The sequence below is a fragment of the Misgurnus anguillicaudatus genome, chromosome 10, assembly GCF_027580225.2.
Source record: "Misgurnus anguillicaudatus chromosome 10, ASM2758022v2, whole genome shotgun sequence".
In the NCBI taxonomy this organism is placed as follows: Eukaryota; Metazoa; Chordata; class Actinopteri; order Cypriniformes; family Cobitidae; genus Misgurnus; species Misgurnus anguillicaudatus.
This window is the reverse complement of record NC_073346.2, coordinates 18,242,432-18,267,201: the sequence shown is the minus strand read 5'-3', so window position 1 is coordinate 18,267,201 and position 24,770 is coordinate 18,242,432. Positions and strand designations below refer to the sequence as shown.

At 37.7% G+C, this 24,770-nt stretch overlaps 1 protein-coding gene across 3 annotated transcripts in view; it reads right to left on the bottom strand.

Moving 5' to 3' along the window:
• cd4-1 (CD4-1 molecule) overlaps positions 1–24,770 on the bottom strand; it is a 109,072-nt gene that overhangs the window by 75,425 nt on the left and 8,877 nt on the right. The window contains exons 2-11 of one of the 3 annotated variants that reach the window (XM_073872035.1): positions 23,113–23,228; positions 17,549–17,634; positions 17,264–17,422; positions 17,035–17,175; positions 16,272–16,523; positions 15,689–16,063; positions 13,707–13,958; positions 13,445–13,546; positions 11,460–11,508; positions 11,068–11,374 (exon numbers count right to left, since the gene is read on the bottom strand). In XM_073872035.1, the coding sequence (XP_073728136.1) occupies positions 11,344–11,374; positions 11,460–11,508; positions 13,445–13,546; positions 13,707–13,958; positions 15,689–16,063; positions 16,272–16,523; positions 17,035–17,175; positions 17,264–17,422; positions 17,549–17,603 (1,416 nt within the window). In that variant the 5' untranslated portion in view covers positions 17,604–17,634; positions 23,113–23,228 and the 3' untranslated portion in view covers positions 11,068–11,343. Of the gene's footprint in view, positions 1–11,067; positions 11,375–11,459; positions 11,509–13,439; positions 13,547–13,706; positions 13,959–15,688; positions 16,064–16,271; positions 16,524–17,034; positions 17,176–17,263; positions 17,423–17,548; positions 17,635–23,112; positions 23,229–24,770 lie in introns of those variants that run through there. The other 2 variants (XM_073872033.1, XM_073872034.1) reach the window with 2 other exon arrangements.

Genomic DNA, 24,770 nt, shown 5'->3' with positions numbered 1-24,770 from the left:
TCACTAAACGGGGCTTTACACTCACTCACAGACAGTGGGCTTTCGCTGCAGCGTTGGTGCACCATATTCCTTCAACCGTCCACTCAAGCTTCTCGGGCGTCGTGGGGACTGATGGGTCCAGTGGCACGGAGCCGAACGCTTCCCGAACTCCCCCTCCTGTTTCCACGACCGGGGTCACGAGTTGGGGCGAACTTTCGTTGAGGCTCCGCACACCACAAGCTTCTGTTGGATAGGTCGAAACACACAGCTATGACCCTCAATCCACACAGTGCACTTTATCAAATACTCACTCCTATCCACCGCTGGGTTTCACCACTGTCCGCTCTATAGAGGAGTGAAGCTCTCGCTGACACACCCGGGGCCAAAGGCTTAGTTTCTCTCTCTTCGTAGGACTCAGGCCACAACAGATGTTGTCATCTCACGATGTTGGGCAGTTTGGTCGCTACAGGCACAGCATACACACAGCAAGCATAGCGTAAACACCATTAATAAGTGAAACTCACCCACAGCACTCTTGTTCACACTTCACGTGATTTACAAATGGACCTAGCCACCTGGCTTCGACTCCCTCGGGAGGATAGTTGGGCGGTGTTTTGGCCACCGATGAGAATAGGGTTTATGTTACTCACAGCCTCGGTGTGTTGTTTGTCACTTCTCTGGCTCACCCACGCTTTCTTTTCCCGCAGGGCCACTGATCGATTAGTAGACAGCGTTTCCTACCAAGATGTCTCGTCCGTGTGTCCGGTCGACCCGGGGCTCGCCCACACTTCCCTCTCCGGTGGGGCCAGGGACCTCAAACACAAGAAAGACACACACCAAACAACTCCTCTTCTAAGTATTTCACAGTAAAACACAACGGCTGTTACTCACTCCTCGTTGTCAATATTTTCCTGTATCTGTAGACTCGATGGCCCTGTATCTGCCCACTCACGAGTGAAATCACCCAATAATCCTTCGCCCAGCTGTCTTCCCGTTTCTTAATTCCCCAAGGGAACGATCAAGGCCAGCACAATGCGTCTGCACAGCAGCAACACAGCGCACACAAAGTACACACAAGCACCCGGTGTAGTGTCCCTTTAATTATTTCCACAGCCCCGTCCTTTTCGCCTCTTCTGGCAGCCGCACTCTTTCCTTACACTATAAGTGGTTAACGGATCAACGGCGCCCTTCGGCTCCTCCAGGGACGGAGCGTGTGTTTACATTTGCCCAAGGCAGCAAGGGACTCACACCCGAAAACAACTCCTCTCCTTCGTGCTTCCTTGGCCCTTTTTATCTGGCTTGCCTTCACCCTCACCTCCAATCACAGGTCGCTCCATCAATTTGCCACAGCTGCTGCTCATTCCCTCGTAATCAGCGTTGGAAGGGAAACCAGGAAGTAAAATTGATTAAAAATCGGGCCCGGGCGGAAACCATCTTCAGGCGGAACCTTTCTCCGCCACTTTTGGTTCCGCCCTATCATAGTCACCCGGTGACATCTGCTTCATTAAAGTTTATATAATCACTTGTCATCTGACAATACATATTAAATTACAGGCTGCTTGTTTTACTTATTTTTGTCCACTTAAAAATAATGTGTAATATAATATCTGCAACACTGACAGAGACCGTAGTAGAGTTGTTAAGTTACTGATGCAATCAGGTGCACCTGTCCCTCATCCAAACGCATATGTTTGCATGCCTGCTATTTGGTTTGTTCGCGTTCATGCACTGCTGCAAGAATCACCAGGCAGATGACATCAAAGTACCATGAGAGCAATTCCAGAAATCACATGGAGAAGGTTGATTTCGAGTCGCTTTCGCGGTATTGTGATGTCGTCCTCCTGTCAGTTCCTGTGGTCTACTACGTCATAGGTCACACGATAACGTAAACATGGTGGATGCTGTCCATACTATTGCAAATGTACGTACTGTCTTAACGCTCGTTAAGTACTCAGTGAAATACCTACTCAGTAAGTATGCGATTTCGGATTCAGCCACTGTATGTCCAGCCTGTTTAACCTGTTTACCTGCATCCTGTTTTCTGTCTGCCTGTTTTTGACCTTAGCCTGATATTTGGATTTTGATTGTTCTCTGCCTGCCTTGACCATTTGCCTGTTTTTGGATTACAGTTGTGGATTGCCCTTATTGGATGTGTTTGCTGGCCCTTTTTGGGATTTACTTTATTAAACCTCTTTTGCTTATGGATTCTACTCTCCTTCGCTTTCTTTAAAGCACCCCACGTTACACACTAACATTGTGATTATACTAAGTCTGAGTTAGCGAATGTACATCAACACCAACTATGTTTACAACATTTCATTTATATCACATTAACCTTAACATTTACTAAGTCATACAGTCAGACTATCTCTTACCATGTGTACGTTAGGTGAACTTCATCCATGACGATACCCATTACGTTGGCTTGAAAAATACCTCTAGCATGTCCCTCCACTTCTTATTCAGCAGCCACAATTCCGGGCTTCCGAAAAGAAGGTGGCAACGATCGCTAATTATATCCATCTCGTCGTGCACGCCGAGTTGCATCGCCGTGAAACCCATTTCAATTGCTTTTTTAACTTGGTCCTTCATAAGTGCAACCAAAGGAGAAACAACAATGACAATAGGGTTTTCATGTCCCATCTTCATAGCGACCATCGGAGTTAGGTAATAAATGAAACGTTTGCCGAATCCTAGAAGGAAGGACGGCAAAAACATCTTTCCGATCAACAAATGCCTTGATCGCGTTTCTCTGTTCCTCTTTTAAAATCAATGCTCTGTCAATATATTTTAGAACAAGACTTAATGTCAGAATCCACACATCTGAACTCTACAGCGGCAGCCATTTCTTTGTAAACAGATTCAACACACACGCTCTTTGGTGACGTGGTTGATTACATTACTGTTGATCATCTGTTCATCATCGTATAAAGCCCGCCCTGACAATTTGATTGGTTCGACCAGCTTTGGGTCTAGAAGCTCCGCAACGGAGAAACCCCAGACCGGTCTTCCTGTCCTCAAAATGTTCGGGGCGGGGCTAAGATCGGCTGGCACCCAGGCTACAAAAGTTTACCTGTTTCAATGAAACCACATATACAGAAATATGCAGACGTTCCACTCCATCGCCCAGCAGCGCGGACGAGATTTCTAGCCTTTATTATACATATCTATAGTCTGCACAGCCCTCCTCTTGCCATGCACTATCCTCCCTCCCTCACCAAAAGTGGTAGTAGAGTAGAGGTGGTAGGTCTATTTTTGGATGGGGTTGGTTTCATGAATTTTTTTTTAGGGCAGTGTGTGTTGTGACGTTCGCGCAATGAAGTTCTGCTGTCATCTAGTGGAGATAATATTGACTTACAATTAAGTTTACAGTAATACTCTGAGCCTACAGCCTGAGGAAAAGAAAATACCCACACAGCAGGAGACTCCTATGCGGATCCGCGTTCAAGTCGCCAAGCCCGCGTGACTGTCACATTCATTTTGGAGCCGCACAGAGGATCAGCTCCGCCTCCGGCCGCGGCGTAAATTATACTTTCAAACAGCGGATCCTGAACGGACCCATGTCGGATCCTCGGACGCACCTTTACTGAACGGTTAAACGATGCACACCTGTCAATCGAGGCTTTCTTTGCTGGAACACGGTTCAGCTGAACCCTCTTTTGAAGTATTGATTTATTGATATAATTGTGGCAGTAAACATTGTTTTTTAATCATCCTGTATACTAATGATTGGAATGACGCTGATATTAGGAAAACTTTAGCATGTTCACTCGTGGATAATGGTTTAGCCCTAGCTGTGCATTATTAAGTTTACATGTTGGGAATTTTGGTGTAGTGTATCTGCCATCTTCTTTATAATGAAAATTAATTTTTGGCAATTTAATCATTGTTTGACTCGGTTCAGACTGCAAGATGCCATGTCATGTGACCTAATCAGTGACTAAATGAATGCAGGTGTCAGTCAGAGCGACTGTGTGGTTGGTAATCTTCTCATCTGTTATTTTGAGCATCTGTTAACAGGGTGATTTAACCAGAGGTGTGTAACGAATTTCATTTACAGTTTTGGGTAACTAGTACTTTTAAAGTGATTTCTAAGGGTACATTTCCTCAAGTAAATTTCTAGTGAAAAAATGTACTTTTACTGCATTACTATGATAAGCATACTTGACTTTGCATGCTATACCATAAACATTTGTGTGTTTGATTACAGGTGCTGTGTTCAACCTGGCAACAGATCGTGCAACGAGGAGATGTGTAATGGGAGAAATGATTAAATATTAAAAACATTTTTGTTGAACAACTTGTCTTTCTCCAGATATTCATTGTCAGACGTTTTAGCTGTGCATAGTGCAGCATTTCATTGAAGTTGTAGCCTAATGGATCACGTATTTTATGTTTGCATTGACCTGGCCTATAAAGCACTAAAGTAGGTTTTAACCACAAAAAGAATATTTTTAACAAAAAAATAATACGCTGTAACCTATAACTGTCCATAAATGTAAATGGCAATTTTATATTTCCATTGAGTAGTAATTACTTTTGTACAGCAAATTGATATATTTTAGTGAAACTTTTCTGTTAGGCCTATTTACAATATTGTTAGGTTAAAAATACAAGGCAATGCAGATTTAAGGTTCTATATTGCTGTAGTAGCCAGGCCTAGTGATAGTTTTGGTTTAATCCTTTAGTTTAGTTCATCCTATACAGCACGAACAGAAGGGATTTTGAATTTAAAAGTGAGATAAACGGGTCCAAAACGGACCCGGTCCTGATAGCAATAAGCTCCGGGGCGGATCCGTAACGGAACCGCTCCGAAGTCAGTAGCTCCGGTCTGGATCCGTTGTGGATCCGTCCCGGAGCTTGAGTCAGACATTCAAATTAAAGCATATATTGTGATATTTACACCTTTTATCTTTATCAAAAATGTATAATGTAATAATGAGTGTAATCTTGTCAGGCAGCCGATCATCAATCATGAAAAGTCTCTTTAGGTCTTGTAGAATCCCGTTTCATTAGGACTAGAGGAGAGACGGTTAAAAAAAACACTGATTAAAATGTATGTTTATTTCATGTGTGTGTTTACTTATCTAACAAACACCAAACTTACTTCTTGCAGCAGCAAAATCTGGTCTTTGTCATCTGTACATCAACATCTGTTGAGAAAGATTAAGTAAGGGATAATGTAGAGGCAGCCGGTAGTTATCGGGAAATAAGCCCCGACAGTGTGATCAGGACCCTACTTGGACGTCATATTTACGGGCAACATTTGACGTTTGAACTGGGTAATTTTTTTGGACGTCATTTGGACGTCATATTTACGGCGACATTTGACGTTTGAACTGGGTAATTTTTTGGACGTCATATTTACGGCAACATTTGACATTTGAACTGGGTGATTCTTTGGAAGTCATTTGGACGTCTATGACAGGCCTATGTCTATATTACATGATTAGGCCTATAAAAATGTGTTTATTTACAAATATCAGGATTGTTGTACCAACATGATTAATACTTACAAATAGTCTATATTATTTATACAGTACTGTTTTTTCTGCCTTCTTGAATTATATACAAATTAATCTAAATGTACAATTAAAAATCTGTAATTAAATGTGTAGTTCGTTATATTAAAAGTATATGATCATACTAACAATTTAACATGAAAATATTCTCACATATTCTCGTAATGTTGAGTTCATGGTATGAAAGCAAAAAGTGTGCCTTATATACAATGTGAAGGTATGGTTGTGGCTAAGTGGTTAGCGAGACTTGCTTGTAACCTAGAGATCGGAGTTCACATCCCGTGGCCGGCACGAAATGACTAAAGTGTTTCGGTGTTGCAATGGATGGATGAACTGCAGAGACAATCATCTCTTTTTGCTTTTTTCATGTCTATTTTCCTTACATGGAGGTCCTACGGATGTCAACCTTTAGACGTGCAGAAGATGTCGAAAAAAAGACAACGCCTGGCGTTACAAAACAATCCCTTTTATTGATTTTCTTGCTGAAAGTCCTGCCTTCAAAGTTGAGAGCACAGGTGTACTCCCCCCTGATCGCCTCAGACACAGGCATCTTAATGATGGACAGATCCTTGTCTTTCAACTCTCTCTGCTGGACAGCGATGGGTGCGTCCTTTGTGACGATCCATTTAATTGTTGAATTTATATGGAGGGTGAGAACTGCTTTTAGAGGTTGCTGGTTTGCATTGCTTAGAGGACTAAAACTCCAGCTACCCCCCAGTAAGAGGTCCCAGGGAATGTCATCGTATAAATGGGATCTGATGGAGCGGAGAGATCTGGAAGATAATACAAGAAAAAGAAAGTAATACCCTGCATGCATGCAGTGCGGCAAGATCACACAGAAGGACAAACACTTATTTATGATGCTACAAATGTATATATTTACTGTTCATCTTATACAGTATATGCATTTTGTATGTATGTGAGTATAAAGGAATACCTGCATGCATGCTCACCTATTACATAAGCAGCCGTCGTTGCCTTGACTTCTCTCTTATTATACTTAACAGTGCATGTCCAAACACCACTAGCACACACGGGCACTTTGGGCACTGTTATTTCACCTTTGAAGCCTTGAATGTTTACGTTACAACCTTTAGGTGGTGTCCAATTTACACTGGCTGTACCGCTCAGTTGACCCTTTTCTAGCTCACATTTCAGAACCACCGCACTAGGGATCCTCTGTAAACTTCCAAGAGGACTACAAAATGTCTACATAAAACGATATAGAATAACATTTAGCGTGTAAATTATTATTTGGCAGAATTGGACATCCCTACATTTAAAAGAGTCATCTATCCACATATCTGGGGTGAATAGATTAAAATTGTCTTACTTTACAGCAATGGCGGATGGTGACTTCTCTTCCGAGGGATGGAAATTGAAAATATGTGTTCGGGGTGTCATGTGTGTTGGTTCACGCAGATCGTTTACTCACCCATGAGTACTCATGTTGTTGACACACTTAAAATCTTAAGTGGATCTTGACAGCCCAAGTTCCTGTTAACTTAATAAAAAAGCAGCCAGTACATTCTGTAGCATTTTTACATTTGTGGTCCTACGGATCTGGAACCACATGAGAGTAAGTAAATAATAACAGTGTGTTCATTTTGGATGGAACTATTCCTTAAAGGGGCCATTTCACAAGACTTTTTTAAGATGTAAAATAAATCATTGGTGTACCCAGAGTACGTATGTGAAGTTTTAGCTCATACTACACAGATACCCCACAGATAATTTATTATAACATGTTAAAATGACCACTTTGTAGGTGTGAGCAAAAATGTTATAAAATTATTATAACAAGATCCCCCTCTGACATCACAAGGGGAGCCAAATTTCAATTACCTATTTTTTCATGTGCTTGCAGCAAATGGTTTGCCAAAACTAAGTTACCAGGTTGTTCTTTTTGACATTTTCTAGGTTGATTGAAGCACTGGGGATGCAATTATAGCATTAAACATGAATAAGTCAGATTTTCATGATATGTCCCTTTTAATAATGTATGGTTTGAAGCAGTGTAGTCATCAATTTTAACATCAATTTTTCTTTTGTCACTTATTTTGACAAATTAAAATCTTAAGTGGCAAATGGTCAGTAGCTTTGTCTTGTGGGTGAGATGTAACAAAATCAGTTTAACAGAATTAAGATACACTGTCAAAAATAAAGGCACAAAGCTGACACTGGGGCAGTACCCTTTAAAAAAAGATCCTATGTATTTAGGCACAAAATGTATCTTTGAACTGCCAATATGTACCTTTAAAGTACTAATATGCACACTTTGGGTATAAAGTGTACCTTTTTGAAAGGGTACTGTCCCAGTGACAACTTTTATACCTTTATTTCTGAGAGTGTACAGTGTAAGCTCTGAGATCAGAATTTTAGCCCGAACTCAGAATACTCCCCCCTCTTTAAATTGGATGGATGAACTAGCTGAGAGTGAGGCAATGGAATGGAGGAGGGATTCTGCAAAAAAAGGGACAGAGGTGAGAGACACCTCTATAGACACCTCTTCACACTGATTGGTTTGATGCATGACCATGCTCCTCCCAAACTTGGTTAAATAAACTTCATTAAAATAATTTATTCAGGGCACAATTTTGAGATATAAATTAATATCAATTTTATTTTAACTGGTATCATCTAAATCAGTTATTCTGTTTAATTTGATTTACTGTAACATCCACACAAGTGTTTCACCTACATGTTTACAGAAATGTGCTGAGAGCTGTAGGCTATAACATTACTGTCTAATTTATTTCTTCTGAAGGTAAATTTACACAGTTTGGTGCTAGCTGTAAATAATAAAATAACCGTAATTTTCAGATGGTATATTTGTGAATATTAATAATGTAAAAGTATTGGACAGTGGACACAATTAAATACATAAATAACAAACAAAAAAACAGGAATACTATATTTAAGGTAGGATAATAATTAAGAAACTAAAATACTAAATTTTTTAAAAATAAAGTTACAATTGTTGGACTGTAGTTTCTATCAATTATAGAGTTAGATTTTTAGGATAAGACAGCACTTTTGGAGCTGTTACATGAATATTTTTTAAATATAAAAATTAAATAGAACGTTTGTACAACTAAATGACTAATAAATACTAGAAAATTGTTGGTTGTTAGTTCATGTATGAGTTTAAAATACATATGATTTGACAAGTTACTAGTTTAAGTCAAATAAATTCAGCAAACGTAAACATATTCGATATAACAAATCATTAGACCAGCCTACAGTATACACTGTGTATAGTACAATGCACAATAGCACTTCCTGAAAGCTTTTAAATTAATGCTGTTTTTTGTATTTTTTACAATTAGTTTAGTTTAGGTTTGCCATTAGTGGTTTTAAATACTAGTAATAAGTCGTAGTAATATTTATAGGTCAAGTAGTAATAATTGTTTAATGATAAAAACCCTTGTGTCGCACTATACATTCCAGCAATAGAATGAGCTCTGCTGTCATCTAGTGGACAGAAAGTTAACACAGTTTACGCATTTCAGCTGACAACCAAAAGTTTGTCACCTGTTTCAACGAAACCACATATACAGAAATATAAATGAAAAGTGTAATGAAACCCCTTTAGTCAAAGGGGTTTCAGGAAACCACTCCTCCAACCTAAAAACAAGTGTTGAAACCGCCACCTCTACACTCCAAAAAGTGAAATGACCCCACCACCTTTACTCTACAGCAGTGTTTCCCAATCCTGGTCCTCAAGGCCCCCCTGACAGAAAGTTTTAGATGTCTCCTTATTTAAAACACCTGATTCAACTTATCAGCCTACTTCAAAAATTTTAAACATGTCTCCCTAACGAGCTGATGAGTTAAATCAGGTGTGTTAAATAAGGAGACATCTAAAACTTTCTGGGAGGGGAGCCTCGAGGACCAGGATTGGGAAACACTGCTCTACAGTAACCACGTGTGGAGAGAGAGCATAATGTATGGAAAAATAGTGGCCTAAAGCGCAGACAGCGAGTGTGTTGGACTGAGCAGACGGATCAGGGTATGACATTCGCACTACTTTGATGCACCAAATGGTCTGCACAGCCCTCCTCGTGCCATGCACTATCCTCTCTCACTCAACACAAGTGGTAAGACACCATTTTTTAGGGCAGTGTTGTGACGTTCGCGAAATGAAGTTCTGCTGTCATCTAGTGGAGAAATTACAGTAATACTCTGAGCCAACAGCCTGAGGCAGGGCCGGCCAGAGCAGAGGCATAAGCGAACTAAGCGGCTGCTTAGGGCCTCGCGGCCACCAGGGGGCCCCCAATCATTTTTTTTGTACATTTAATTTTTTATGTACATTTAAATAACTTATACAAGTAATATAAATGAATGAATAAATACGAATGAATAAATTAATAATTCAAGACAAGAAAAATCTGATTTGCAGACAACTGCTGTGTGTCTGTAGTGCTAGCGTTTGAGTCATGCGCAGTATAGACACCTCGCCTGAATTTACAATTTGCGCAGCACTTACACATGAAAAAAGTCAGATTTTCACGCTATGACCCCTTTAAGTCTGTGTCATTAATATTAATCAAGCAATCCAAGACAAAGAGAAAATCACTTCTGTAGCTCTAAAAAATAATAATTATATTTAATTTATACAATAAAGACAGTGTTATGATTCATTTGATTTGATTTCTAAACCTAATGCTAATTTTAGACCTTACTTAATGTGCAAATTTGTTCTTTTTATAAATGTTTGTAATTTCTTTTTTTTATTAAAAAAATGATGGGAGGGGGCCCCCAAACAAATTCTGCTTAGGGCCCCTAAGGGGCTCGGGCCGGCACTGGCCTGAGGTAACAAGACACTAATACCTGCAGATTTGCTGTACCGTGCTTGCTTGGTGACCTTAAATTCTCAAAATATGTCAATATTTGCATGAGACTTTTATCTACGATCTAAAACACAGATCTTTATTTTTTGTGTTTGAGGGGTCCCCTTGGTCCTGTAGCTATCCTTACAAAAAAATCTGTTTAGTAATGTTAAAAAAGTTTTATTAAAGAGGTCATATTATGAGATTTTTTAAGATATAAAATAAGTATTTGTTGTCCCCAGAGTCCGTTTGTAAAGTTTTAGCTCAAAATACGGAACAGACCGTTTATTGCATGTTAAAATTGACACTTTGTAAGCCTGAGCAAAAATGTGACGTTTTGGGGTGCGTCCTTTAAAATGCAAATGAGCAGATGAGATGCAAACACTGATCGCAATGATGATGGTTTGTTGCAATTTAAACTAAATTGTGATGTCAATTTTTTTTCTTTCTCCTACACTAAATGGCAGTGCCGTGGTTGGATAGTGCAGAATTAGGGGTGGTATTATTGGAATTGGCAGTGATAGAACCTTAATTCCAAGTCGGGGATTTGTTGACATAGGTGGGTACATGATGCATTTTTTCTTCATTAACAATTTCATACTATTGTTATTTCATTTTTTTACATTTCTTAATATTTTTATTTATTTACAATAAAAATACAAGCAAATCAGAGGAAATGTAAACTTAAAATATTTTAAGTTAATAGAACCATACGAGTATAAGGAGGTTAGTAAATATGGTAGTCAAAAAACCTTAACAGAAGAATAAAAAACGACAACAACCTCAGCAGGATTGTCCAGAAAATGATTTGCATTGCAGTACGAAAAATGTATACAGTAGATATGTGAGTGTATAGAGCTTCAACTTGATTTTACATTTTATTTATGAGCTTTCTTTCAAATGACAGCATATATTGTGTTATTTACACCTGTTATCTGTATCAAATATTTACAATGTAATAATGAGTGTAATCTTGTCAGGCAGCCGATCATCAATCATGAAAAGTCTCTTTAGGTCTTGTAGAATCCCGTTTCATTAGGACTAGAGGAGAGACGGTTAAAAAACACTGATTATAATTTTATTTATTTTAATGTGTGTTTAGTTATCTAACAAACACCAAACTTACTTCTTGCAGCAGCAAAATCTGGTCTTTCGTCGTCTGTACATCAACATCTGTTGAGAAAGATTAAGAAACTTTTAAAACTTATAAGCTGTTACATCTTTTAAAGGTGCCAAAGAATGCATTAATACACTCCTGAACAAAATCTTAAGACCAGGGAAAACATTACAAGTATTCGCATTTTACGCTGATGGATCATAACCAGGTAGTAACTACTGCTTCAAAATCCCAAAAGAAAAAACAGGAGCAAGAGAAAACAAGTAGAGAGTAAACAATTTATTGACAACTGCATATAAACTCAAACAGGCTGTTTATCAGCTGATCAAAAGTTTAAGACCATAACCCAAAAATACCCCATAACAAAACTAAAAGTGTCAAAAGGGACTCAGTAGTGAGTAGCCCCACCATTCTTGTTGATCAATTCAAAAACTCTTTTTGGTATGCTTGATGCGACTGTTTCCAGGAGGCTTGTGGGAACATTGCTCCATGTGGTGAAGATGGCTTCATGAAGGGCATCTACAGTCGGGAACTGACGTCCGTTTTTGTAAACTTCCCTCGCCATCCATCCCCAAATGTTCTCAATGGGATTTAGATCAGGGGAACATGCAGGATGGTCTAAAAGGGTGACTTTATTCTCCTGGAAGAAGCTCTTCGTCAGGTGAGCATTGTGAACTGTAGCGTTGTTCTGTTGAAAGACCCAGTCATTACTACAGAGACGAGGGCCCTCAGTCAAGAGGGATGCCCGCTGCAAGACATCCACATAGCCAGGCGCTGTTTGACGCCCCTGCACAACCTGAAGCTCCATCTTCCCATTGAAGGAAAAAGCACCCCAGATCATGATGGAGCCTCCTCCACTGTGCCGCATAGAAAACATCTCCAGTGGGATCTCCTTGTCATGCCAATAATGTTGGAAGCCATCAGGACCATCCAGGTTCAATTTTTTCTCGTCAGAGAATAAAACTTTCTTCCACCTTTCAATGTCCCATGTTTGGTGCTCCCTTGCAAATTCCAAACGAGTACGTTTGTGGTGGGGGAGAAGACGTGGTCTTTGAAGACGCTTTTTGTTTTTGAAGCCCTTCTCTCGCAGATGCCATCTTATGATTATTGGGCTGCAGTCAGCATCAGTAAGGGTCTTAATTTGGGTTGAGGATCGGCCTGTGTCTTCACAAACAGCCCGTCGGATCCTCCGGCTCAGTGCAGGAGAAATTATTTTGGGTCTACCACTTGATTTTTTTGTCCCGTAACTCTCAGGATCTTTTAAGAAATTTAAAATGACTGTCTTACTGCGTCAAACCTCAGCAGCGATGGCACGCTGTGAGAGCCCTTGCCTGTGCAGCTCATCAATCCTGCCACGCTTAAAGTCAGACAGCCTTTTTGCCTTTGTCTGAAGGACAATGACATAAAAGCCATTTTATTGTGCATATTTAAACTTTTTTAAGCTATGGTCTTAAACTTTTGATCAGCTGATAAACAACCTATTTGAGTTTAAATGCAGTTAATGGCATACTCTATACTTTTGTCTCTTGCTCCTGTTTTTTCTTTTGAGATTTTAAAGAAGTACTTATAACCTGGTTATGATCCACTAGCGCAAAATGCGAATACTTGTAATATTTTTCCTGGTCTTAAGATTTTGTTCAGGAGTGTACAATATGTTACATTGTTCTGAGTGTGACACAGTCGGTGTTATGTTAAGATTGGACTGTTTTTCAGTGGTCTTTTGCATGCACGAGGTTTACATAAGAAGGAAAAAACAATCAAGTTTGAGGCTCACGATATGTCTTTACCCTTATTTATCTATGCTTACGTAAATACAGTTTTCCATTCTACCGCATCTTTAAATCTGCTTGAATGACAGTCCTGTTTGTTTGTTTGTTTGTTTGTTTGTTTGTTTGTTTGTTTGTTTGTTTGTTTGTTTGTTTGCTTGTTTGTTTGTTTGTTTGTTTGTTTGTTTGTTGGGGACTAAAAAGTCTGAGAAAAAATATTAACCTGCTTATGTTTGCGAATGGCTTTGATGATGACAACTAGAAGCAAGATGAAGACCACAATTCCACTGCTGATGGCAACCCAAAGCCAGATGTTCACCGGAGCTTTCTCTGTGAAACAATTTAACAACAGCAGCGTTACAAATTGTATTGCACACTTTTCACTCTACTATTCTAGAGCGGCCATATTGAGCGTGGCATTGTCCCCATTCATAGTAATAGCAGTGTACAATCTTGTTAAATCCAATTTCTTTACTCTTTTTTTCCTTACCAATCCGTAGAAAAATATCTGAAAATGTCAGCAACTTCTGGTCGTCCCAGAGTTCACACGTCCATTTGCCTTTGTCCTCCATCCTCACAGGGAAGGACAGAAATGCTGAATGAGGAGATGAGCTGAGAAGGGGATGAGTGGAGCCAGATGGACGTCTCCATTTCACCTCATGAGTTGTATTATGTCCTAATGAGCATGACAGATTCACCCTTTGGCCTTCGATAAGAGGACTACGTGTAGCAGTAGATGTAACTAACAGAGGAAGAAGTGTAAGACTCAGATTAAGTTCAGATTATCATTCAAAAAAGTTTGTATCAAATATTTTTTGTTCACATTTTGACTGTGATAAAAAAAATCTGTTCTAGATGTTTTAAAATGTACACTACATACATTTTAAGTTTTAACCTTTTTCATTTTTTAATAATTAAAGGTCTTCGCCTTTGTGTTTTTCTAAGCCTGTATGTTTTTGGACAGTGGAAGTAAAATGTGTTATGAAACAAATATAAGCTGCTGTTTTTTATTTTTGAATAGGATTTAGGAAGCTATTTAATGCATTCTGACTTATTAACACTGTTTATTGAATTTCTCATGCCAAACATAGCCAATGTGTCAAAACAGCAGTTATTTCTGTGTTGAATGCACTTCGCCAGGGTTCTTAAATGTTTCGGAAAGTTTTTCAAACATGAAAGATTCATACGTAACAATCTTGCTCTATTTCGTTTATGGGCAATTTCAGTGCAGGAAGTACAGTGGAAGTCCTTATATGGGCACTTTATCCGAAATAGTGCACGCAGGGCCGGCCGGAGGCATAAGCGAACTTAGCGCCTGCTTGGGGCATCGTGGCCACCAGGGGGCCCCCCAATCTTTTTTTTACAATTAAATAACTTAAACAAGTTATACTGATGAAAAAATACGAATGAATACATTAATTTTGATAATTAATTCGTTACATTTATATAGTGCTTTCTGCAGCACTCAAAGCGCTTTACATATGAAAGGTGGAATCTCCTCAACCATTTAACTTTAGAGAGAGTTACGCAACTGTGTGTCATACTGTCATACTCGCTTGGAACGCCAACCGAGGTGGTACGAAAAAAAGTACCGCACCCAATGGAAAAGCTCCCAAAAGTAAGCAGACCAGAGCCAAACTAAACCAAACCGTGGGGTACTATGCAATGGAAAAGCGCCATTAATGTACAACTTTGTTCTTTTTATAAGTGTTTGTAATTTTTTTATTTTTTTTATAAAAAAATTGGTGGGAGGGGGGCCCCCAAACAAATTCTGCTTAAGGTCCCCAAGAGCCTCGGGCCAGCACTGCACACACACACACCAACCAAGAGATGACAAGAAATTAATGTCACCAAACAATCGTGTTGCTGTTTGTAAAGAAAAGTTTCAGCTTCCCAAACAATCTAGCATTATGGAAACAATGGATATAGTTGTTGATCTGAGGTAGCAACGGAATGCATGTGTGTTTGTTTAACACTGAATTTCTATGAAATATGTAGGTCCCAACAGGGTCATGAGTTGCAGTTGGTACGTAAAACTGTATCAAATGTCTGTTTTTTGTTGGCAATCAGCACGTAAGTGCATAATGTAAATGATTTGAACATGAAGGAATCATTAGTTATCCAAATATAGTGGAATATGTTTTATTGCTTGCTCGTGTCTCGCTCTGCCTGTGGTACTCCTCCAGGCAGTCAGTTTACTTAACTAAACTAAAGACTCTTTGGATATATGAAGGAGGATGTAATACTACTCTATGGGTAAAATATTAACATGAAATGAGCATAAACACTTTGTGTTATGTGAGCTTTAAGCTAATATATTTTGGTGAGCTACTTCTTTTGTGCTCCACAAAGGAAAAGGCATACATGTTTGGAATGACAATAAAGTTGAGTAAACATTGACAGAATTTTACTTTGTCCTAACTGTCCCTTTAATGCAAAGAACTTGTCAATTCATAGTATAAATTCACCTACCATGCAAGACCTCCACCTTGATTTTCTTGCTGAAATTCCTGCCTTTAAAGTTGAGAGCACAGGTGTACTCCCCCCTGATCGCCTCAGACACAGGCAGCTTAATGATGGACAGATCCTTGTCTTTCAACTCTCTCTGCTGGACAGCGATGGGTGCGTCCTTTGTGGGGATCCATTTAATTGTTGAATTTATATGGAGGGTGAGAACATCTTTTGGTTGCTGGTTTGCATTGCTTAGAGAACTGAAATTCCAGCTACCCTTCAGCAGATGGTCACGTAAGAGGTCCCAGGGAATGTCATTGGATAAAGAACAAGGAATGTTGACCGAAGAGGAGTTGGAGACAGAAGTATAAATGGGATCTGATGGAGCAGATAGATCTGGAAGATAAGACAAGAAAAAGAAAGTAACACCCTGTATCATGCGTGCATGCAGTGCAGCAAGTTCACACAGAAGGACAAACACTTCTTTATGATGTTACAAATTTATATATTTACTGTTCATCTTATACAGTATATGCATTTTGTATGTTTATTGTCCATATAGACAAATCACAGAGTATAAAGGAATACCTGCATGCATGCTCACCTATTACATAAGCAGCCGTCGTTGCTCTGACTTCTCTCTTATTATACTTAACAGTGCATGTCCAAACACCACTAGCACACACGGGCACTTTTGGCACTGTTATTTCACCATTTGACCCTTGAATGTTTACGTTACAACCTTTAGGTGGTGTCCACTTTACAATGGCTGTACCGCTCAATTGACCCTTTTCCAGCTCACATTTCAGAGGCAGAGGATCTCCAACCATCACTGCCTGCGGTCTGCTTACAGTAACTAAAATAGAACGAAAACAGCTGGAATTAGAAAAATATACACAAAGTGAAAGTGTTTTAATGTGTAAACATTTAACATGTTAAGCACAGGTAAGAGATGTTGATGTTAAAGTGAGTGTGTATGTGAATAATGTTTAACCAGTGTAATTCTGTCAATATAAATCTGTAAAACCTGAATTGAGGCTACAATGGTTTCAGTGGTCTTATTGTGGAAATAGATTATTAAAAAGATTTGCAGTTCTGCTATTCTGTAGTTCAGTCCTCTGGCACTAGATGGCACACAACATCTTCAGTATTCTTCAAATTCCCACACAAGTCAAAATTAATTTACTACCTTATTTATTCTTATTTATTGTTTCATCATCTATTTGAGAAAAAAAAACTAATTGGAAAGGAATTCATGTTTTTAAAAATGTGTGTTTTTAAACAGGATTTTTAAAATGATTTGAATGTTAATCTCTGTCCTTTAATTCTCTTGTGTACACCTCTCTGTATATTTCCATATGTCTTACCATGACGCAGTCTGTAGGTCTTGATATATGTCTCTGTAAATTTGTGTTGTTCACAGCTGAAAAATCCAAAATCACTTTCATGTACTGGTGAAATTTGAACAGAGAAATCCGGTGACAAAGAGAACCTTGTCTTATCTTTCCCTGCAAAGAATATACATATAAGTGCTGTTACATCATGATAGTCTCATTATTATTGTAACATACGCTTAAATAAAAAAAAAATTCTCACCCGGTTGAATTCCAGCTTGAGGGTTTCTGCTGATTACAAGGGTCTTTTCTGGCCCACTAAACCAGTTCACATAAACCTTTTCTGTATTGGCAACAGCTCCTCCGTGTAAGTCTCGGGGCAGAGTTACAGTTCCTCCTTCCTGTGCGTAAATTTCAATTTCTGATGGTAGAAGAGCACATAAGACTTGCACAGGCTGCTACTGATATTTTGCTCTCTGTCATAAAACAATTACCAAGATTTTTGCAAGTAACAGTTAGTATTTCTTACATGCTAAGCCAAACTTACCTTCTGCCTTTAAAAATCGGAGGGTCAGAAGTATTAAAATCCAACACAACATCATTGTGTTATAACAGGAGAAACAAAGAGGAAATCTAAAAAAAAAAAAACATTTCCGTTTCACTTTACTAATTTCATAGCCATGACAAATGCATCAATCAGAGCAGCAGAATGGTAGTTGGATCCTCTGTAAACTTCCAAGAGGCCTACAAAATGTCTACATAAAACGATGTAGAAAATCATTTAGCGTGTGAATCATTTTGCAGAATTGGGCATTGGACCTGAATTTAAGAGGGTCATCTACCCACATATCTGGGGTGAATAGATTAAAATTGTTATTTTACAGCAATGGCGGCTAGTGACTTCTTTTCCGAGGGGTGTCTATTCCAAAATATGCATCATGCGTCTTGTCAAAATAAGTGTCTTCTGCACACGTGTCGAAACGGTTTATGATAAAAGACACGGTAACGTTCACAAAATACTAGCACTCACTTAATTACACATGAGATTAGGGAGTATCTGGCAAACAAAAGCATCACTTTTATCATAAACGCTTTAGATGTATGTGCAGCAGGCACTTATTTTGACAAGACGTGTGATGAACATAGATTCACATAACGAGCCGAACACATATTTTAAAATGACGAACCACACACATGACGGGCTAAATACATGTTGTGACGAGTTTCACATCGTGCGCCCTCGAAAAAGAAGCCACTGTTTTACAGAAAACTTTGTGTTCCACAACTTATATTTTTTTATTTGATGATGAAGTTTTGGAACCACTAGCGGGTCCACAGAGTTTAAGGGGTGAAAGAAAATATGGATGTTATATATAATAGTTCTTGCAACTGCAAATGGGAAACTATTGGCAGTAAATTTAAACAATTTGTGTATATATATATAAAAAGCCTTTAACATCCCAAGCAGAGGCGTCATGCCCATTCAAACTGAGGGGCATGCAACCTCAAAATCAAAGAAGCGTCCATTAATCTGTTACTTGTCTTTTAATCTGTTTAATATGCAAAATTGTATTAATTCTGTGCTGCATCCTTTTCACTTTTCAGAGATTTTTGCCATTTTGATAGTGTTTTGATTTACATTACTTTATTCTGGCGGCAGCTAGGCGCTGTAGTCAGTGCAGTCGCAGACGTCATCAGCGTCTGAGCGCGCTCACGAGCTCGTTGCTGTGCATTTTGCTAACTGGGCAATTAAAACGTGTAAGAAACGCTCACATCATTTCCAATCCCCAGTACGGTAATGTGCAGTTAACCTACTCTGTGTAGAAAATGTATGGTTTAAAATGTGACCCTCTCATTGTTATATTAGTAGTAGAGATTTCTAGATTCATCTTCTTGGTACAAGTTCACCAGAGTTCACGGGGGCGCGGAATCACACATGTACACATATGAGGTAAAATTGAATGCAAAAATCCGTTCCTCTAATAATTTGATCTAAACATATTTTTTTATCATTATTGAACATTAAACTCAATCACGTGGCTAAAGCTTATGTCATTTTCGTTGTTTGTATACTTTATGGATTTTAAATTATATTAATTTTATAGGATGCAGTTGTTGTGCAAAAAGCATTGACACAATTAAACAAGTCATTGAACAAAACGTAAATAAACAACATGTCGTTTCAGATGTAGCCTAAATATGATGCCAATATGTAATTATTCTGATTGAATACTATTTATAAAAGTAAGTCAACACTTTTATTTTGGAGGTTTTTGCACGAAGGCAGGGGTGCTCGAAATTGTTAAAAATGTGATGGAAAAGACTAAAAGCTCTGTATTTTGTTTGATGTCTGTGTATGCACAAATTTATGTGTATGTTTCACAAAAGGTTGTGAAAAGGTGTGAAAATGTTCTTTAGGCAAGCAGTAGCCAGCATTTTACCATCTTAGGTAAACAACAAATTAAACCATCATATTAAACATCTTTTAAAGGAGAAAGAAATGGTTCTTTAATGGCATCACTTATGTAGAGCCTTTAGCTTTCTGTTAAAAGTTCATAATCCTTTATTAAAGTAACAGAAGAGGAAAAGTCATAATGGGTAGGAGACATAATGGGGAACATTGAAATTACAGAAGTTGAGAACCACTGCTTTAGAGGAAGGAAGGGGCTTGTGGTGGGCTCAGATTTTTTGAGTGATTGAGAGAAAGACAGTGAGAAATTGTTGAAGGGGAGATAAAAGCTTTGTGGTGGGCTTTAGGTTAAAGACACAAAGAAGACGAATGACTGTGAAAAAACGAATGAAGCGAGCGCATGAAGCCGTGAGGTGTGTCTGCGGTGGGCTGAGATTGTACGGAGCGAAGAGTCGTATTCCTCTCATTTTCACCTCTTCACCTCCTCCTTCATAACACCCCCTCTCTTCCTCCCTCTTTCCACGAAAGGCGGATCTCTCCACGCTTACACACACAAAAAAATACACCACATGCCACTGTTGGTGGTGTAACTGAGCTGGGAGTGTGGTATGCAATATATCTTACTTTGGCTTTTAATCTCTCACTTTACATCTCTATGTGATTTACACAAATCTCTCTTTTTTACACTTCCTCTGAAACGTCATTTAAACAGTTTGTGATGTTCTTTTTACAAACAAATGGCTATATTTTGTTCTATGAAAACTATTTTTTATATTTAATTTATTTAGCTATTTTATCTAAGTAATTAATGAATGGTTATTGCATTTTTTTGCATTTAGCATTGATTTGCTTAACAACAATCTAAGCTAATGGTTTTCAAATGGTGGGTTGCAGATCTTTTCTGATATCATTACAGAAAGCAATGTTATGCAACATGATCACAGCAAGCAATTTTGCATTTAAAATACTTTAATAGCCGCCCAAACACAGCCCAGACATCTAGACTAAAAAAAGATTAAATTTGCCCTGTTTTATAGACGTCTAACCATAACCCAAAAATACATTAAAAATTAAATGAAACCCATAACTTTGTAATCACTGTTGACTTAACATGGTGGAATATCATATATCTCACATGTTAAAAAAAAACACTATAATATTTAAGTTATTATTTTGGCTAGAAGTGAGTTACTCATAGTCGGACTACATCGGGTCTATAGTTAACCTAGATGGTAAAATGAAAGCTATTGCTTGCTGGGAAGGTTTATTAAACTTGAAAATGAAGGTTGTGTTTTCTAAATCTTGGTGGCAAAGGTTGTGCATCCAATCAAATGTGTTTCTGTTGCTCTGTGAGCAAAAGCGCAAGGATTAGGATTAGATAAGGATTAGATTTCTAGTAAACTCATAATGGCCTCATACACACTGCAAACTTTCTGGAGTGACAACCGTATTTAAATGCGAGAGTGAATCCCCTAATTGTTCGTTACATGTCTGTACGGAACAAGATTCATTCCCGAAAATGTGATGATTGACACAGAGATAACCATAGCAATGTTCTGCCTTCTTGCGTGTTTAACACACTTATTATCACAAGATTTTGGTGTTAATAAAGTGTAAAGGTGCCGGTCCCAATATTTAGATCTTTGAGGTAAAGCATTTGGATTTATTTCGGTTTATTATTGGATTTTTCTTGTTCGCTGTTGTTTCGTGCAAGATCTGGCAAAACTAGTCAGCAAATGGACAGAATACTTTTTCCCCTTCTACGCATTTATTTTTTTTCAGAAGCGAGACCTGTCATGTCCATGATGCACGTTTAAACACTTTATTAACTACTAGTTGTTTAGTTCGGTAACACATAATGCAGAGTTTCTGTAAATGCGGTTGTCATTTCTGTAAATTACTGAACTGTGTGTGTACAGAACAGGATTAAGCATTAAAATGTGAACTGACAACCGAATTAATGTGCAGTGTGTACGGGGAAAAAATTATAACTTGAATGCAATGTAGCTTGCTTCGGATGAACGCATCTACCAAATGCAATGTGAATTCTGTATAATGGTGCAAAATATTTATGCTCCAGTGGCGGCATGACTGCTCATCCGAGGGGCGCAAATTCAAAATAAGTGTTTGGAGTGTCGCTTGTGATTTTAAAATATTTGTTTGTTGCGTCATGTGAACCATGTGCATCGCCTGTTTTGTCAAAATAAGTGCCTGCTGCACACGCGTCAAAACCACTTATCATAAAAGAGACGCTCACGTTCACAAAATACACGCAATACACTCCCTTAACAGTAAACTCTGTTTACGCATGAGATTAAGTGAGTTTCTGGCAAACACTTCATCATGAACCCTTTGGACGCGTCTGCAGCAGGCACTTATTTTGACAAAACACGTAATGCACATAGGATCACTCGACGCGCAGAACACATATTTTTTTATTACGAACCACACACATGACGAGCTACATGTTTTGACGAACTTTGCATCGAGTGCCTTGAAAAAAGAAGTCACCGGCCGCCACTGTTACGCTCATAAATACACATATGTTATTTTGCATATTTTGTTGTTTTATGCACTTGTATGGTCCCAGTATTTGGACAGGCTTTGACGGCTTTGAACTAATCTGTCTATTAATTCAATTGTTGCATCCCCCCCAAAAAAACTGATTAGGACCTATAGTTATTATACATATATATTCTATTGTATCATATCACATATTTGCCATTCAAAGGTCCTCTGTTTTTCCTGAAAATACAGGAAAAAACTTTATTTAGATTTTGCTGGGTCATTACTAAAGTATTCACAGTATGATAAAATTGATGAGAGGATGATAAGTAAAAAATCACACATTGTATATGTAATGTGTAAAAAAGTAAGGAAAAAGGTTTTGACAAATGAGACGAACAGAAAGAAAAGAGAAGCACACAAAGAAACGTAAAAGATGTAGAGATAGAGACAGCTAAAGACTGCACCTGAACATCTAACCCAGAAAGACAGATGATCAGGGCTGTGGTCAGGATAGAGGTTAAACAGCAGAGAAAGACAGAGAGAGAACAAGAGAGAGAGAGAGAGAGAGAGAGAGAGAGAGAACGAGAGAGATGGAGGTAAGAAGGGAGGGGAAGATTAGTGAGACTATAAACTTAAATTGCCTACCAACATAAATAATGGACTTGATGGGTTGAACATGGTTAGTAAATTTGAGGTCAATTTTAATGTAGACCTTTTTATTGACATAATCGACATTAATGCTGTTTATTTAAAGCGTAGTGATACATGATTTTCACAATAAAAACGGAAAGCCTGCTATCTTTATGTTTAATTAATTAACTCATGTGGATCACTTTTTAACTATTGTTTACTTTTTCAAGAATCACCTGTACATTGACGAACAATGTGTATACGTATATGCTGCCAAAGTTATGTATATATGCTGCCAAAGGTAAAGAACGGAAAAGACGTAAAGTGTACTTCATGCAATTCATCTATTCATTTTACTGTCTGTCAAACTTGAACAGTAAACAAAAAAGTAACATTTAGGTTTTTTATATGCACTATATGCAAAAAAAGACATTGAAAGGATTTTTGATCTTGTAATACAGTAACAGGTGAAGAGAACCAAAAAACAAAACAACTAAAAACAAATTTAAATCATTTATAATAAAGATTGAATACTATGTTTAAGCATGTATAAATATACTTACATTATGAGCAAAACACAGTATCGCTTCTCTTCAAAGTCGTACAGCGGATGTGTTCACTTACAGGCCAAAATATTTCTATTTAAACACCGCTGACGCCTCCCCTCTGTCTGATTGGCCTAAGAGAAAGGAAGACGTCCAGTTATTGGCATGTGGCTGTTGAATTAAACAGAAAGATCTTTTTTCCACTGAATTGTTGACTGCTTAGAGCATTAATACAAATTACAGCATTATTATAAATAACGACCTCTAAAACACCATCATTAATATAAAAACTGATCCATACAATGACAATAACTGTCACATACATTCAAAACAACATCTTAATACAAAAAACTTTTTTTAAAGACACATTTAACTAATTCACTTTGTTTTTATAGCCATTGTTTATTGTAATGTTTTCTTTGTGGTTTTTTTTTTTTTGCATCAATTTATTTGTCCTTTCGTGTTCATGTACACTTCAAAATGTTAGCGTCTGCTTTAGTAGTAAATGTAAAGTTTGACCAGATATCTATCCACTGCGCACTGTTAAGACATGTCGTTGTTACCTGAAAGTATTTTTACATGATCCAACCCGTAAAAATTACTTTCTTGGTACATGTTGTCAGGTTAATTTAGTCATATAAAAATATTTTTCACCTGAATAAAGCCAGTTCATCTAAATATGATAAAGTACACTGTACATCTGAATTATATATTAACATCTCTAAGCTCATGATTTTTTTCTCTTTTTATTCCTCAAATCCTTCCCTTGTTTCATTGTTCTAGCGCTAATTCATAAAATATTATTTGATTTTATTGTATATCTTTTGTTTATAAAGATTATTATTTACTAATACCTGAGAATATCTATGGATCTCGCAAACGCTGGTGGTATACAACAACTGGTTTAAAAAACAGGTATGACTTTAATGACAATTATGAAAGATATGTAATTGAATTCACATGCATATAATTTAATAGAAAACCACAAAAGGACTTTGATTTTGAATTTTAAGAAACATTTTCTTTCTAAGACATTTCTTTGAAAACCTATTAAAACAACAAAAATAAAAAAGTATGTATGACTTGCTTCTGTAATTTTTATGTCTGAATCCTATAATTCAAAAATGTAGTTAAATATATATGCAATGTTAGAGTAGATTAAATATTACAATTACATATAAAATATAGATTAATGACTTTAAAATGTCTTGCTTAAATGAAAGTTATTTTTTGGTTATTCGTCTTAACCTCCTAAGACGCGAGATTTGATTGGTCTTTTTTTGGATTTCTACCAGCTATTTTGTGGTAAGGAAGAACCAATAAATATAATAACCAAATATTTTTCTTGGAACATAAGGCAGTGTATTTGTCCATGTTTGTGTACAACAGGTTCCAGTTACACAGAATTAAGTATAATGGTGCAAACAACAACAAAAAATTATGTCCACGTATGTGTAGGTCTTAGGAGGTTAAAAGAATCAGCTCAGCTTTTTTGACAACTTTAGACAACTTTAAAATCTCAAACTTTTTGCAACTTAAAGTCAGCTGGCCAAATATTTATACTTCATTTTATAGATCTGCACTGCATTTTCTATATGTTGGTTGCTTGTAGATTTATTGTTAAGCAACCTGCCATTTCAGATATTTTAAAAGTACAATTCCTTGTGATTTTTAGA